Source organism: Pecten maximus, chromosome 11 (assembly GCF_902652985.1).
Source record: "Pecten maximus chromosome 11, xPecMax1.1, whole genome shotgun sequence".
Taxonomy (NCBI): domain Eukaryota; kingdom Metazoa; phylum Mollusca; class Bivalvia; order Pectinida; family Pectinidae; genus Pecten; species Pecten maximus.
Window position 1 is genome coordinate 38120584 of NC_047025.1, and position 17339 is coordinate 38137922.

Below are 17339 nucleotides of genomic sequence, written 5' to 3' on the forward strand. Positions count from 1 at the left end.
TATAATATTGTTTTATTTGTTTATTGAAAATATATATGTCAAGAATTCATAGAAATTGTTTTGCCTTCATATCATGTATATTTGCCTTATGAATGACGGTATCATGGTTTAAACAGGAGATATATTATCGATTAATGTTCTTTATTCAGAAATCGGAGACCCCAAGGGAATGTTCAGTTTTTCAGCGGACAGATGGGCATGAGGTCATCCCAGTTTCCCTTGATTTGCATGAGGACCAAGCTGAGCATGAGGGGGAGGAAGAGGTAGATGAGGAAGATCTTCAGGAAGGGGCAACATTCACGCCAGATTCCCAGTCTGATGATGAGGATGAGGATCTCTCCAGGAGAGACCTTCTTGCTCTCCAGCAAAAGTCATACAGACTTTTCATTGAAAACTTAAGAAACTAGTTGAATATGGAATAACAAATACAAAAACTGAAATGAGCATTGTTTTAGTTGGGTTTTTTTTAAATTCTTTTCCTTTCAGCATATTTCCTCAAGCAATGATCAAGTATGATGGACCACCAAACATAATTTACTATGCAAACCATGTTAACTGGAAAAAATATCTTTAAAAATATCTCAAATACAAAAGCTCCAAAATACACCAAAAATGGCCTAGAATGCACCACAGAGCATCTAGAAAAAAAAAATTTTCGGGGGAGCATGCCCCCGGACCCCCCGAGAAACTTACGGCTCGCGCCTTCGGCGCTCGCTGTTCAGGCTCCACAAAATTACATAGGGCCCCTTGAATATTTTTTTTAGGAGCCCTGTGGGCTCCTCTACCATTTCAGTTAGTGTCAAACCCTGACCATACACTCACAGATTCAGTCATGGTCCACCATACACCCACATATTCAGTCATGGTCCACCGTATACTCACAGATTCAGTCATGGTCCACCGTACACTGACATATTCAGTCATGGTCCACCATACACTCACAGATTCAGTCATGGTCCACCGTACACTCACAGATTCAGTCCTGGTCCACCATACACTCACATATTCAGTCCTGGTCCACCATACACTCACAGATTCAGTCCTGGTCCACCATAAACTCACAGATTCAGTCCTGGTCCACCATACACTCACAGATTCAGTCCTGGTCCACCATACACTCACAGATTTAGCCCTAGTCCACCATTAAGTCAAAATAAAATGTAAATCCTTGCTCATTTGGAGCAGCCATTATTTATTTCCTGCGTTTTTTTGGAGTCGTTTCCTGATCCTGTATTACAAAGTGATTTTTGGCGAGGGAGTGAACATTGGCCAGATGTCCAGGGAGAGGGACACTGGCTAGTCCTGTAGCCCCTAAGTTCCTGATCCCTTCTAGTACACTGGAACCTTCAAACTTCACTGTGCACTTAAATGCCTCTTGTCTTCTTGCCATACTAGGCACATAGTCTGTGCCGCGGAATTTTGTCTTCACCTTAAACAACAAAATGTCTTATTAGGATTTTACCAAATCTTCATGTGACCTGAGAAAATGATAGTGCTTATAGATGTAATTTTGCAGAATAAATATATTAAGCCCATGCCTCATGGTTTAAGTCCACACATATCTAAAGCTGTTCATTAGAATGACCAATTGTTCTGAAATATGTCCATACCAGAACCTGAACTCAGAAAATAGCGATAATTGCTGGCTTAATGCAGATTATTTATCACTTATGCAGCACCTTCCTTCTCATCTGCAATGTTATTTCAGCAACTCTTGTGACAGATAACACACTGTATGGAGTAAATGATTCATCATCATACAGCACAAAAGGTCGACAATTCCCGTGTGACTACCACCCTGTCAACTGGACCAATCTCCAGTAAAGTATACTGGGTATAATGCTAAGGTGTAAAATGTATCGGAACAATGTACAAAAATCAATCAAATCCACATGATGATTCCCTACACTTGTTTTTTCCCACCTCAGTGAAAATAATGTTTGAAACAACAATAAATTTTTTGACTTTGTATGAAACAAACATAAAATATAAATGGATTCCTCAGGCTATCCTCAGCCATATAAGAATTTGAAACAAACTTTAACTGTAAAAATCAAAGATGGTTGCCTGGCAGCATTTTGTTCTTTCTGTTGAGAACATGAACAACTTGAAATAGAAGAAAACTCTCTACTCTTCTCTATGTTGTATGGCAAAAAACAAAAACTTTGTCAAAATCCAAGATGGCTGCCTTTCAACCTTTTCATCTTTTTCTGATTGCTGTCAATCTAAAATATGCATTACTAGGGACCATTCAGGACTTACATACAAAATCTGAGAAAGATTCACCCAGTAATATGCAAAAATAAGAATTGTTAAAAAACGGACCTCAAACCATGGACACAGAATATCGAAGAACAGAAAGATTACATCTACTGAAGGTGGAATGTAAAAATGTAAAGCAGTGTTCAAATACTTTCTGCTTTACTAGCTATGATTTTCATAGACTCAATGTAAAAGTTGTTACTGTTTCACACTCACAAATAAATACCCTGTATTCCACTTTCTCCAAACATGATTACTGTTCACTTTCATCAATAAATACCCCCTACCCTGTGTTCCACTTTCTCCAAACATGATTACTGTTCACTTTCATCAATAAATACTCCCTACCCTGTGTTCCACTTCCATCAATAAATACCCCCTACCCTGTATTCCACTTTCTCCAAACATGATTACTGTTCACTTCCATCAATATATACTCCCTACCCTGTATTCCACTTTCCCAAGCATGATTACTGTTCACTTCCATCAATAAATACCCCCTACCCTGTATTCCACTTTCTCCAAACATGATTACTGTTCACGTTCAACAATAAATACCCCCTACCCTGTATTCCACTTCCATCAATAAATACCCCCTACCCTGTATTCCACTTCCATAAATAAATACTCCCTACCCTGTATTCTACTTCCATCAATAAATACTCCCTACCCTGTATTCCACTTCCATCAATATATACTCCCTACCCTGTATTCCACTTTCATCAATAAATACCCCCTACCCTGTATTCCACTTTCTCCAAACATGATTACTGTTACAGTGTTCCAGCTAGGATTTGAAAAGGGCAGGGCGCTGCCTAAAAAAGGGGCATTTTTGTGCGCGACATTTTTTCAGGCCTATCTTTCTTCTACCTTATTATACAGGACAATTCAAGTACATCCATGCATTACATATGACCTGATTCATAGAGACAAATAGAAATCTGTTGATTTTTTTTTATTATTTCGTTTGTGTGTAAAAATATCTTCTTTCTTCTCTTTATTCTTCAAATATTGTTTTAAATTTTGATGGTAAAAGTAATGACCTAGAATAATTCAAAAATAAAATGATATTAGCATTATTTCAATTTAAGGGTGTATTGAGAGAATCCATATACGATAATTACGTCCAATCAAAAAGTTACTATCAGATTACAGTCAACAGAGCGATATTTTCAACCAGAAGTTGGTCTGTCCATATACCTACTAATTAATATAGGTCTCTGGTCTGTCCGTTGTGATTGCAAGACGACTAATTGTAAGTGAAGATATTATGGAGCAAAGGAGAAAATGTGGTCAAGCATATACGAGAAAAAATGATTAAAAGAAATTCCATTATTTAATATCTGAATAAACTTCGTCCAAATAACTACGATGCATCTTGTAAGCGGCGGTAAATTTCTACTTTCACTTTAGACTCTTTAGAAATAACGGTAAACTAAAATCAGGAAATTATAGCAAGTTAACATTTTCTTGAATTAATTATAAGAAATGGTAAACGAATTAGGGCCGGTTATGATTCGCAAGTTTCTGATCAAACATATGTTCCGTTGCTCTCGTAAACAAACGGTCCCCGCGTGTTGTTAGAAATGTAATCACTTGGCTATCACATGACCCGCAGTTAATGCAGAGTCGGCATTTCAGATACGAAAATAACACAATATAAACTAAACTTTTGCAACCATTATTCACATGAGAAGATATTTTCATATGTCCTTTATTTATTTATGAAAAATAAACATTTTGTATAGAAATACGTCAATCCAACAAGGAATTTGCGACATCTGCATTTACAACGAACCATTTCCGGCGTCCCGCCAAACTTCATCAAATAAAATCAACCGAAAGCTAATTTTGATCACTGGAAAATCACTGGAAAGTGATCTCATGATCATTTACCTAAAAGTTGCTAGGTTAAAACCAGAAGGATTTCGTGTTGTCATGTGAAGAAAATTTCAAAGATATATAGATCGATCGCCAATGAACACGTGCTCATGGGATAACTTTACGACAAACGTGTGGCTCTTTTCGGTCTTGTCAAAAGTTGTTTACATAAGTAAATCAACATTTCCATCCATTATCATTACTTTGTCCATCTTCAAAAAGCCGTCGTGATTATGATTTAATTAGATTACCAACTGATCCTATCGTCAGTATCGACTCGTCACGGTTAAATGAATCTATTAAAACACCATCTCGATCCCCAGCTGACCGATCACTGCCTCGGGCAGCGTCCACCAGTACCGTGGATCAGGGTCTAACACAGGTAAGGGGACTAGTGTTACAGGTGGCCAATTAGTGACTGACTGTATATTGCATGGCTTCAGCAAATCGGATCTAGAGTATACGAGGCAAAATGAGCATCAATGACACTTAGAAAAAGGGCAGTACTACAGGAAAAGGGGCGGGGCGCATTTCTAACTTTGAATTAGGGGCAGGGCGCCGCGCCCTGCTAACCCGACCTAGCTGGAACACTGTGTTCACGTTCATCAATAAATACCCCCTACCCTGTATTCCACTTCCATCAATAAATACCCCCTACCCTGTGTTCCACTTTCATCAATAAATACTCCCTACCCTGTATTCCACTTTCTCCAAACATGATTACTGTTCACGTTCATCAATAAATACTCCCTACCCTGTATTCCACTTTCATCAATAAATACCCCCTACCCTGTGTTCCACTTTCATCAATAAATACTCCCTACCCTGTATTCCACTTTCTCCAAACATGATTACTGTTCACGTTCATCAATAAATACTCCCTACCCTGTATTCCACTTTCATCAATATATACCCCCTACCCTGTGTTCCACTTTCATCAATAAATACTCCCTACCCTGTATTCCACTTTCATCAATATATACTCCCTACCCTATGTTCCACTTTCATCAATAAATACCCCTACCCTGTATTCCACTTTCTCCAAACATGATTACTGTTCACGTTCATCAATAAATACCCCCTACCCTGTATTCCACTTCCATCAATAAATACCCCCTACCCTGTGTTCCACTTTCATCAATAAATACTCCCTACCCTGTATTCCACTTTCTCCAAACATGATTACTGTTCACGTTCATCAATAAATACTCCCTACCCTGTATTCCACTTTCATCAATATATACCCCCTACCCTGTGTTCCACTTTCATCAATAAATACTCCCTACCCTGTATTCCACTTTCATCAATATATACTCCCTACCCTATGTTCCACTTTCATCAATAAATACCCCTACCCTGTATTCCACTTTCTCCAAACATGATTACTGTTCACGTTCATCAATAAATACTCCCTACCCTGTATTCCACTTTCATCAATATATACCCCCTACCCTGTGTTCCACTTTCATCAATAAATACTCCCTACCCTGTATTCCACTTTCATCAATATATACTCCCTACCCTATGTTCCACTTTCATCAATAAATACCCCTACCCTGTATTCCACTTTCTCCAAACATGATTACTGTTCACGTTCATCAATAAATACCCCCTACCCTGTATTCCACTTCCATCAATAAATACCCCCTACCCTATGTTCCACTTTCATCAATAAATACCCCTACCCTGTATTCCACTTTCTCCAAACATGATTACTGTTCACGTTCATCAATAAATACCCCCTACCCTGTATTCCACCTTCTCCAGACATGATTACTGTTCACTTCCATCAATAAACACTCCCTACCCTGTATTCCACTTCCATCAATAAACACTCCCTACCCTATATTCCACTTCCATCAATAAACACTCCCTACCCTGTATTCCACTTCCATCAATAAACACTCCCTACCCTATATTCCACCTTCTCCAGACATGGTTGTTCCTCCTGTCCAAAACTCTTCTCCAGGATCTTTGCTCTCTTCTTCATTGTTTCTTCATCTTCACAGAAAATTTTGTCATCTTTTTCAATCTCTATTGCTGCAAAGAAAATAACAATAGAACCTTAAATAAACTTGATAAATGTCTGTTATTCAAAGATGTTCCTGCACAAAAATTAAATCTTTATTGTCATATTAAAGAAGCCAAATTGAGACCAGTGTACATAATTAACAGATATTTACAGTGTATGTTATTAACAGCTATTTACAGTGTATGTTAATAACAGATATTTAAAGTGTATGTTATTAACAGATATTTATGGTGTATGTTATTAACAGATATTTATGGTGTATGTTATGAACAGATATTTATGTTGTTTGTTATTAACAGATATTGACAGTGTATGTTAATAACAGATATTTATGGTGTATGTTATTAACAGATATTTACAGTGTATGTTATTAACAGATATTTATGGTGTATGTTATTAACAGATATTTATGGTGTATGTTATTAACAGATATTTATATTTTATATTTGCTTAGTTTCAGAGAATAAGTTGTTTAAATAAATTTAGCCAAATTGACCCCTTTTGGCCCCACCCCTCAGCCCCCTTTTGGCCCGAGTCAACCCCAACATTTGTACAATTTTGAATCCCCACCCCATAGGGATGCTACCATACAAATGTGAGTAATATCCATTGATCAGTTTCAGAGAAGAAGTTGTTTAAACAAATTGACCAATTTTGGCCCCGCCCCTCAAGCCCCTCTGGGGGGTCAGCCCCACCATTTGTACAATTTTGAATCCCCACCCCATAGGGATGCTACCAGGCAAATATGAGCGATATCCATTGCTTAGTTTCAGAGCAGAAGTTGTTTATTTCAATTCTGCAAAACTGACCCCTTTTGGCCCTGCCCCTAAGCCCCCAGGGGGGTCAGCCCCGTCATTTGTACAATTTCAAATTCCTACCCCAAGGTGATGCTACCAGTAAAATATGAGAGATAGCCATTGCTTGGTTCCAGAGAAGAAGTCAATTATATGAATATAGCCCAATTGACCACATTTGGCCCCGCCCCTCAGGCCCCTGGGGGGTCAGCACCATCATTTGTACATTTTTGAATCCCCACCCCATAATGATGCTACCAGGCAAATATGAGCGACAGCCATTGCTTGGTTTCAGAGAAGAAGTCAATTATATGAAGATAGCCCAATTGACCACATTTGGCCCCGCCCCTGGGGGTTCAGCCCCATCATTTGTACAATTTTGAATCCCCACCCCATAGTGATGCTATCAGGCAAATATGAGCGACAGCCATTGCTCCGTTTCAGAGAAGAAGTCGTTTATATCAATATAGCCGGATTGACCACATTCGGCCCCGCCCCTCAGGCCCCTGGGGGGTCAGCACCATCATTTGTACATTTTTGAATCCCCACCCCATAATGATGCTACCAGGCAAATATGAGCGACAGCCATTGCTTGGTTTCAGAGAAGAAGTCAATTATATGAATATAGCCCAATTGACCACATTTGGCCCCGCCCCTCAGGCCCCTGGGGGGTCAGCACCATCATTTGTACATTTTTGAATCCCCACCCCATAATGATGCTACCAGGCAAATATGAGCGACAGCCATTGCTTGGTTTCAGAGAAGAAGTCAATTATATGAAGATAGCCCAATTGACCACATTTGGCCCCGCCCCTCAGGCCCCTGGGGGTTCAGCCCCATCATTTGTACAATTTTGAATCCCCACCCCATAGTGATGCTATCAGGCAAATATGAGCGACAGCCATTGCTCCGTTTCAGAGAAGATGTCGTTTATATCAATATAGCCGGATTGACCACATTCGGCCCCGCTCCTCAGGCCCCTGGGGGTTCAGCCCCATCATTTATACAATTTTGAATCCCCACCCCATAATGATGCTACCAGGCAAATATGAGCGACAGCCATTGCTTGGTTTCAGAGAAGAAGTTGTTTATCATATCAATATAGCCCAATTGACCACATTTGGCCCTGCCCCTCAGGCCCCTGGGGGGTCAGCCCCATCATTTGTACAATTTTGAATCCCCACCCCATAGTGATGCTACCAGGCAAATATAAGTGACAGCCATTGCTTGGTTTCAGAGAAGAAGTCGTTTATATCAATAGCGCCAAATTGACCCGTTTTGGCCCCGCCCCTCAGGCCCCTGGGGGGTCAGCCCCATCATTTATACAATTTTGAATCCCCACCCCATAATGATGCTACCAGGCAAATATGAGTGACAGCCATTGCTTGGTTTCAGAGAAGAAGTTGTTTATATCAATATAGCCCAATTGACCACATTTGGCCCCGCCCCTCAGGCCCCTGGGGGGTCAGCCCCATCATTTGTACAATTTTGAATCCCCACCCCATAGTGATGCTACCAGGCAAATATGAGCGATAGCCATTGCTTGGTTTCAGAGAAGAAGTCGTTTATATCAATAGCGCCAAATTGACCCGTTTTGGCCCCGCCCCAGAGGCCCCAGGGAGTCAGCCCCAACATTTGTACAATTTTGAGTCCCCTACCCATAGGGATGCTTCTGACCAAATTTGTTTAAATTCCGATCAGCGGTTATGAAGAAGAAGTCAAATAAGTCAATTGTTGACGGACGGACGACAGACGGACGGACGACGGATGCCACGGTATGGCATAAGCTCACCTTGGTCCTTCGGACCAGGTGAGCTACAAATGTGTATTTACACAAATATCTATGGAAACCTTTCTTCAATGAAGTTTAACAGTTAAACATGCAAATGAGGCCATGCAAAAAGTGTGTTCTTATGTAAATAATACAACCAAACAAACACATGTTTGAAAGAAAACATCAAAATATTCAGTAGAAAAGGTATGAGTTCAATGAGTGGATATCAAATATAGCATGTAGTTATTTTTAGGCAAGTATATCGAGCTGGATACTAGACTTTACGATAAACTTCCAGAAAGGGGTATGAGCATCTGGAGGCCAAGCTATTTTATGCATGGATAGTTTTCTGATATATCATTACATGGTGATACAATCACCTTTAGATATCACCTTTTCTTTTCTTGGGCTCAAATCCAGCAAATGGTTGTCGCTGATCTTGTTTAGAGTTAAACTTGCTGAAAGATCCCTGAAATTTAAAATTTGATTTTATGGTTATAGCAATAGGGAGTCATGCTTTCTTAAACACTACATGGAAAATTACTCAAATATAAATTACTCTGCTTCTTTGATTAAAGGGATACATGCATTCCAAACTATTCTGTACCTTTTAAAATCATTTTTAATAACTTTTCTATTTTTCAAAGTATTATCAGCATCAAAATATCTTTCCTTTGGTCATTGGTCAGTTTGAACAGGAGAAATTGGTGGAATCAACTCCTGACCTGTTAGACTAACTAAATATAGCACACTTTTCACTTCATGGTTACAAAATGGACACTCGATGCATGCAGCTTTGACATGGAAGTAAATTAGTAGGAGACATTTTCTCCATTAGTTTATCCAGAAAAACAAATATTATACATATACAATGTATAGTATGCATGTGCATGAAAAATTGCTTGTAGCTATATATGTAATAAGACCAGCCCTTGATACGAGGGCTGATTGATATGTTGTGAGCCTCATATAGAAGGATTTGAATTTTGCTGGACATATTGTATTATTTTTCAACATAATCCCCTCCAGTATCTATACACTTTTGCCAGTGGTGTTTAAGGGTCTCAATGCCACTTTTATAGAACTCCTTTTCTTGACTGTTCAGAAAGTCATCCACTGCATGTATGACGTCATCATCGGACTGAAAGTGGGTGCCTGAAATATTTGTTTTCAGTTTTGGAAATAGATGAAAGTCTGATAGAGCGAGATCAGGTGAATATGGGGGATGCTCAATCAATTTAAAGCCACAATCGTGAATGGCAGCCATGGTAATGACAGACCATTGTCCTGATGGAATAACACACCTTTAGTGTGCTTTCTGCAGCACTTAAGTTTAATATTTTCCTGTAACTGCCTCAGAAGTGAAGCATAGTATGTGCCATTGATTGTCCCTTCTGGAGATAATCTAGCAGCAGAATACCATCTGCATCCCAGAAAACCGAGGCCATAACCTTTCCAGCTGATGGAACAGTCTTTGTCTTCTTTGGCGGGGAGAGTCAGGGTGCTTCCATTGTTTCGATTGTTGTTTGGCCTCTGGGGTAAAATGATGAACCTTGGTTCATCAATAGTGACAAATCTCTGAAGAAACTTGGCAGGATCTTCCTCAAAAAGGTTAAGATAAGCATGCGATAATGTGCGCCTGGTGTGCTTCTGATCCACTGTCAGAAGTCTTGGTACCCATTGGGTCGAAAGTTTTCTCATTGCAAATTCCTTGGTCAGAATGGAATGTACTTTTTCCTGTTAAATGCCAACTCTACTGGCTATAAAATATTCTGTGACTATTCTGTCAGTTATAACAATATCTTGAACTTTATTGACCATTTCTGGGGTTGCAACATTGACAGGCCTTCCAGGATGGAGGTCATCCTCAAAGCTCTGTCGGCGGAGCTTAAATTCCCCCACCCACCTTTTCACTGGAGCATAAAAAGGGGCATCTTTCCGTAGTGTTACTACCACATCATTATGGATATCCTTAGGTGTTAAACCTTTTTCATGCAAATATTGGATCACTGCTCTTTCACCGATTTTGACCATTTTGCAAAAGATGCTTGTCTTGTTTACTTTAGAGTGCTATCCCGTCGATATAAACTACAGTCCTAAGGTACACGGCCCTATATGCATATGTAGTCAGGGAATAGCAGGACTTAACAAGGGCCCGTTGGAGGGCCACAACATAGGCCCGCCGCAATATTTGACACTTGGAAGGGGGTAGTTTCACAGGTTGTAATGCTTTAAAATGAAGTATCATTGTTGGAAAGTTGGAAGGAGATATTGATACACATAATGGTGTGTAGTCGAAACCGAAGGGTAACTTTAAATGATGAGATGTATATATGTTGCAAATATGGGAAACCTTGGTTTAGACACAACAACACAAAAATTAATTCACATGTTTATATACAGAATATATACATTAAAAGAACCTCTTTGCAAAGAATCAGCCTCCTAATACCATTATTAAGTGAATGGTGAGCAATTACAAAATCATCAAAGGGGATTTATTCTGCAAATACGGGGGTAAGGGGCATGTTTTTGGTATGGGACACTCCGGCTCATCAAGATGTATATTTGTGTCAAGTATGGAGAGCCTGGGTCGAGTAGTATTGGAGTTATGGTCCGGACAAGTAAAATCATCAAAGGGGAATAACTCCACAAATACAGTGGTAAGGGGCATGATTTAGGTATGCAACACTCCGGCTTATCAATATGTATATTTGTGTCAAGTGTGTCAAGTATGGAGAGCCTGGGTTGAGTAGTACTGGAGTTATGGTCCGGACAAGTAAAATCATCAAAGGGGAATAACTCTGCAAATACGGGGGTAAGGGGCATGATTTTGGTATGCGACACTCCGGCTCATTAAGATGTATATTTGTGTCAAGTATGGAGAGCCTGGGTTGAGTAGCACAGGAGATATGGTCCGGACACCATATGTGCCATAAGTAAAATCATCAAAGGGGAATAACTCCACAAATAAGGGGGTATGGGGCATGAATTTGATATGCGACACTCCGGCTCATCAATATGTATATTTGTGTCAAGTACGGAGAGCCTGGGTCGAGTAGTATTGGAGTTATGGTCCGGACACCATATGTGCGTGCGTGCGTGCGTGCCCGCCCGCTTGCCAACATGATAACATAATACGTCCCGTCTTTCGTCGGGCGTATAAAAAGAACATCCTTGAGTAACTCCTTCAATACGAGGCTCACAACAAATCAATCATCCCTCGTACTGCTATACTACAGTTAGGGAGTTGCCATATTTGTTTGCAATGTATTGTGCAGGAACAAACTTGTTGTGATATAAACTCATCCAAAATGTCCCTTTAATAAGATATCACCAATTACCTTGGTAATTAATTATCATCAATCATTGCTAATAAGCTTTCATCAATGATAAATGATAAGCTATCATCAACGATAAATGATAAGCTATCATCCATGATTGTTAATTAGTTATCATAAATGATTTATAATTAGCTATCATTGATAACCTTGTTATTTAGCTATCATCAATGACAGATAATAAGCTTTCATATATTACCTTTGTAATTAGCTTTCATCATTTATAAGTAATTAGCTATCATAAATAACCTTGGTAATTAGCTATCATCAATGATTAAAGGTGAAAAATAATCATTTGTGTTTTTTTCCAAAGTTGTTTAATTCCTAAACACATACAAAGTTGTTAAATTCCTAAACACATACAAAGTTGTTTGATTCCTAAACACATACAAAGTTGTTTGATTCCTAATAACACATACAAAGTTGTTTGATTCCTAAACACATACAAAGTATCTTCATCATTTTGTGGGATTCTGAATACACCTTATAACGTATAACAATAATCACCTGACACTTCCTGTTCATGGCCAGGTGTATTAGGGAGTAAAGGTCATGGCCGCACAGCTGCATGTTCGTCATTTCAGTCGCCCCTAGGGTTGTCAATATAGCCTAAAATAAAACAGTCCTTCTAAAGTATCATACTAAGTTAATGTTTAACTGATGCAAATTAGTTGAATTGATATCATCTCACTGTAAAGCCAAACATTTAATAAATTACAACATTTAAATGTGAAATCTGACCTTACCTGATGTAACCTTACAATGACTATAGAGCACATGGTACACCTGAACTCTGACCTTACCTGGTGTAGTCTAACACTGGCTAAACCTGAACTCTGACCTTACCTGGTGTAGTCTAATGACTAAACCTGAACTCTGACCTTACCTGGTGTAGTCTAACACTGGCTAAACCTGAACTCTGACCTTACCTGGTGTAGTCTAATGACTAAACCTGAACTCTGACCTTACCTGGTGTAGTCTAACACTGACTAAACCTGAACTCTGACCTTACCTGGTGTAGTCTAACACTGGCTAAACCTGAACTCTGACCTTACCTGGTGTAGACTAACACTGACTAAACCTGAACTCTGACCTTACCTGGTGTAGACTAACACTGACTAAACCTGAACTCTGACCTAACCTGGTGTAGTCTAACACTGGCTAAACAGGAACTCTGACCTTACCTGGTGTAGTCTAATGACTAAACCTGAACTCTGACCTTACCTGATGTAGTCTAACACTGGCTAAACCTGAACTCTGACCTTACCTGGTGTAGTCTAACACTGGCTAAACCTGAACTCTGACCTTACCTGGTGTAGTCTAACACTGACTAAACCTGAACTCTGACCTTACCTGGTGTAGTCTAACACTGGACTAAACCTGAACTCTGACCTCACCTGGTGTAGTCTAATGACTAAACCTGAACTCTGACCCTACCTGGTGTAGTCTAACACTGGCTAAACCTGAACTATGTCCTTACCTGGTGTAGTCTAATGACTAAACCTGAACTCTGACCTTACCTGGTGTAGTCTAACACTGACTAAACCTGAACTCTGAGTAAATGTGAACTCTGACCTTATTGACTATGGCTGTGGACTTACCTGATGTAGGTACTCCTCTGTTGATAACTTGTACCGACTCATAATGACATACTCCGTCTTTGGGAAGTAAACAATGTAAACAGTGTTGCTGGGGAGATAACTCTGGTCCTGCTGCCTGTTAACTGTGTTGGTGGCATAGAGTCTAGTCCACAAAGCTCCTTGATGGACCCCCACACATACAGATGTTACCTACAAAATGATATATCATTATCCTTGATATTCAGTCATACACTAATTAGATGGCACATACATAGTAACAGATCTTCAACTGAAATGGTTGAAATTAAGTACAGAGATATTTCATAAAAACTAAACCCTTGGAAGAGCATGGACGCAAGGTAAGTTAACACTGATTTATAACACATGACATGTTCCGTCCTCCTTTAATAGAAATGGAGCTAAAGTCAAAATTGAGCCATAACATCAATCAATTGAGAATCTATTTCCAAACCCTCATCATGACATCCATGAAACATTGTATAACTTCTTATAAACCTAAAGAAATCTATTTCTTAATATCAAAAACAAAAATTAATTCCAATCTTTTTACAATTGAAATAAAGTGAACAAAAACTTACATTGTCAAAGTATAATTCTGACTGGCTTTTAAACTTCTTCTTAAATTTCTGAGGATTGCAAAGATCCAACCATTTATTTGTTGTGTTATCTAGATCTGTAAGACAGGAAATTGTCACATAGTACATTCACTACATCTTCCTCAGGAAAAACAGATTTTGATTGATTGTCTGACGGGGACTTAAAGTCCCTGTTCCGGTTATAATTATATAACCAAGCCTAGGACACAGGAAAAAGAGATGAAAATCATTGATGGTTTTAAAATGCCTACAGAAATCAACAGATCATTCAGGATCTTGGTGCCCAGCATTGAATTATCTTTATTTGTTCTATGTATCTTTTCTCTACTGATCTGATAACAAGGAGAACATACATATGAAATATAACAATGAGGACATACATATGAAATATAACAATGAGGAACATACATATGAAATATAACAATGAGAACATACATATGAAATATAACAATGAGAACATACATATGAAATATAACAATGAGAACATACATATGCTATACATAGCTAAACTGTCAGCCATTTTTTTCTGGATCAGACTCAAAATCCAATAGACACAGCAAGGGACCAAGGGAAAACTTCATATGAAATTTGAGACAAGAGGAACCTTAATATGAAATCAAGTGAATAAATATCTCAGAAGAATTTCATTGGAATCAGAAATCATGACAATAAACTTCAGCCGTCAGCCATTGTGTTTTCTGTATCAGACTCTAATTCGAACTAGAACACAGATAGATCAACAAAGACCCATCCTGACTCAAGGGAGCAAATTTTTAAAGGTAAGATAGCAGGAAAACTTAATTTACAACATATGTCAAAACAAGATTAATTCTGTCTTTGGGAAAGAGGTATTTGATTTCAAATAGGTTTCAGAAAAAAAATTGTGTAGAGAATTGTGTCATTTTGGGTCAAATATCATAATATTTTGCAATTTTTGAGCAATTTTTAATCTGTTACCATGGTATTCACAACTCTAAAAATCACAGAAAAAATAAGTTTACTTATCCTTCAGAGCTGTATTAAAACTGCAAATGTTGTAAAGATTACAAATATATATACTTTATAAGAGGTAATATGTAGGGTTAACTGGCAATGTTCACATATCTAAAACAATATGTGCCATATTTTTCAGAATTGGGCATTTTTACTGTACACTGCTAACTAAATATGAAATGCCACAGTTAAACCTCTCAGCATTTGATAAACAAAGCTATGTTTTTTTCTGATTTTCATCCTGGAAATGTAGCTCGGTGAATGCAGGATTGGTTCACATTCTATTTTGAGATGTTCATTACATAATTCACTTTATAAATTGTTGTCATAACTGAGCAGATTTGACAGAAATTAAATTGAAGATATATCCAAAGGGGGTTATGAAATTTAGCTTCAATAAATTCTATAATCAAAAACAAATAGAGAGGTTTAAATAATAAGCAGTAAGTATTATGACCAACTAATTTTTAGATTTACAAAATAATGAAGCTAGTTATAAAAGGTTATATACCTGACTTATCTTTAAGGTGGAAAACTTTCCATAGTCGCTTCTTTGGATACATCTGTGTACCTGAAAATTCATAGTAAGTAATTATATGTACAGTCATTTCTGAAACGCATAATTCTGTTTAAAATTTGATAATATTACCTGTGACACACATAGATCAAAATACTGTTAAAAAATGTCCCATTATGCTACTGTTTCAAAAGCAATATAATTGGAGTATAATTTATCCAGTTATACATATAATATGTACAGATGTTAGATAGTACAACATGCACACTTACTTTCTTGAGCACAAAGTAAAACCTCACGATATAATACTAATAAATTAAATCTCATACAACCACAACATCTTACTACATTCTAGTCATTGTATACTTTACACTTATAGCATATGAGACAGGAGGAATATGTAACAACCAGACCGGGACTTAAACCCAGGACCTCTCCAGACAGATGCTATAACCATTCGAGGTATATATCTGGCCACTGGCCAGAAACATACTTAGGGCCTAGTTTCATCCACTAGTCCAGTTGTGCCACACTCCTACCTCCTTCCACAAAGTCCTCAACCCTGAAGACACACATGAGACCTTATACCACCTCTGTGGGTTACTCCTATAACATAAGAGGCCACTGGTCAGCTCTTTTTCTATCGGATATTATTTTGTCGACGGCGCCTGTCAAAAGTATCTCGCCGTGTAAAACCTCTAACATTGTTGGAGTACTATGTGGGTATCAGTATTTAGTTGGGAACCAATGTAACAGGAGGGAAAATGTGACGACCTGACCGAGACTTGAACCTGGAACCTCCGAACTCTAGATGCCCTTACAATTTGAGCTACCAGATGGTAACCAGCATTTATCTCAGCCCAGTTCCACAACGAGTGTATCGTTATACTTACACTTAAGATCCAATTCATCAACTTCAGTTTTGAAATGTTTTCTTGACTGGAAATTAAATAAGCACTATTTGGTTAATGAATCAAACAAATATGAATATAAACCTGTAGCGTTATTACGTATTAAACACTAAATTACCGATATGAGTTAATCGTAACATTATCAATTCATTTCAATACCTGACATATTGATGATAGAGCTTGGGCAATGGACTTTTTTGAATCCGAATAGTTAACCGATACGACATTCTGACATTGAATCTGACGCCCCCATTGGGTTAGCAGCGGCTTGATGTCGTTGCTTTTGCAGCTACAAATAATTGATCTTAGTCGTCTAGCGTCCATTGCACCAGTTGACTGATTTTCTATAGAATCAGATAGATCAGTCACCGTACAATATTCGTGTTTCGTCCATTTCAGAAATCAAATCTGGCGGTATTCTTTGCAGGAAGTTTAGCAACGATTACTAAAAAAATAACCATATAAATATTCCGGATTTAATTGAATAAATAATTAAATTAAACAAAATATTTATTGACATCTTCAGAAAAAGTCACATTAATTACAAAAAAAAACATGTTATTAGTTATCTTTTTTAATCATAAATAAAGTTTTTATACTGTAATTCTGTTTATTATGATTTTGCAAGAGAACCGAT

At 38.2% G+C, this 17339-nt stretch overlaps 1 protein-coding gene across 2 annotated transcripts; it reads right to left on the reverse strand.

The window, feature by feature from the left end:
* Window positions 1-834: 834 nt before the first annotated feature.
* LOC117337167 (centromere protein N-like) lies at window positions 835-17130 on the reverse strand. 2 transcript variants are annotated; one of them, XM_033898014.1, is made up of 9 exons: window positions 16862-17130; window positions 16685-16730; window positions 15786-15845; window positions 14264-14352; window positions 13686-13874; window positions 12592-12693; window positions 9137-9212; window positions 6056-6183; window positions 835-1429 (listed from the first exon to the last, which is right to left on the reverse strand). In XM_033898014.1, exons 1-9 carry the CDS (start codon window positions 17024-17026, stop codon window positions 1193-1195), a joined length of 1092 nt encoding a protein of 363 aa, XP_033753905.1. In that variant the 5' UTR covers window positions 17027-17130; the 3' UTR covers window positions 835-1192. The 2 variants fall into 2 exon arrangements, with proteins under 2 accessions (XP_033753905.1, XP_033753904.1); XM_033898013.1 differs by having other exon boundaries at window positions 836-1429; window positions 14264-14358.
* Window positions 17131-17339: the final 209 nt, after the last annotated feature.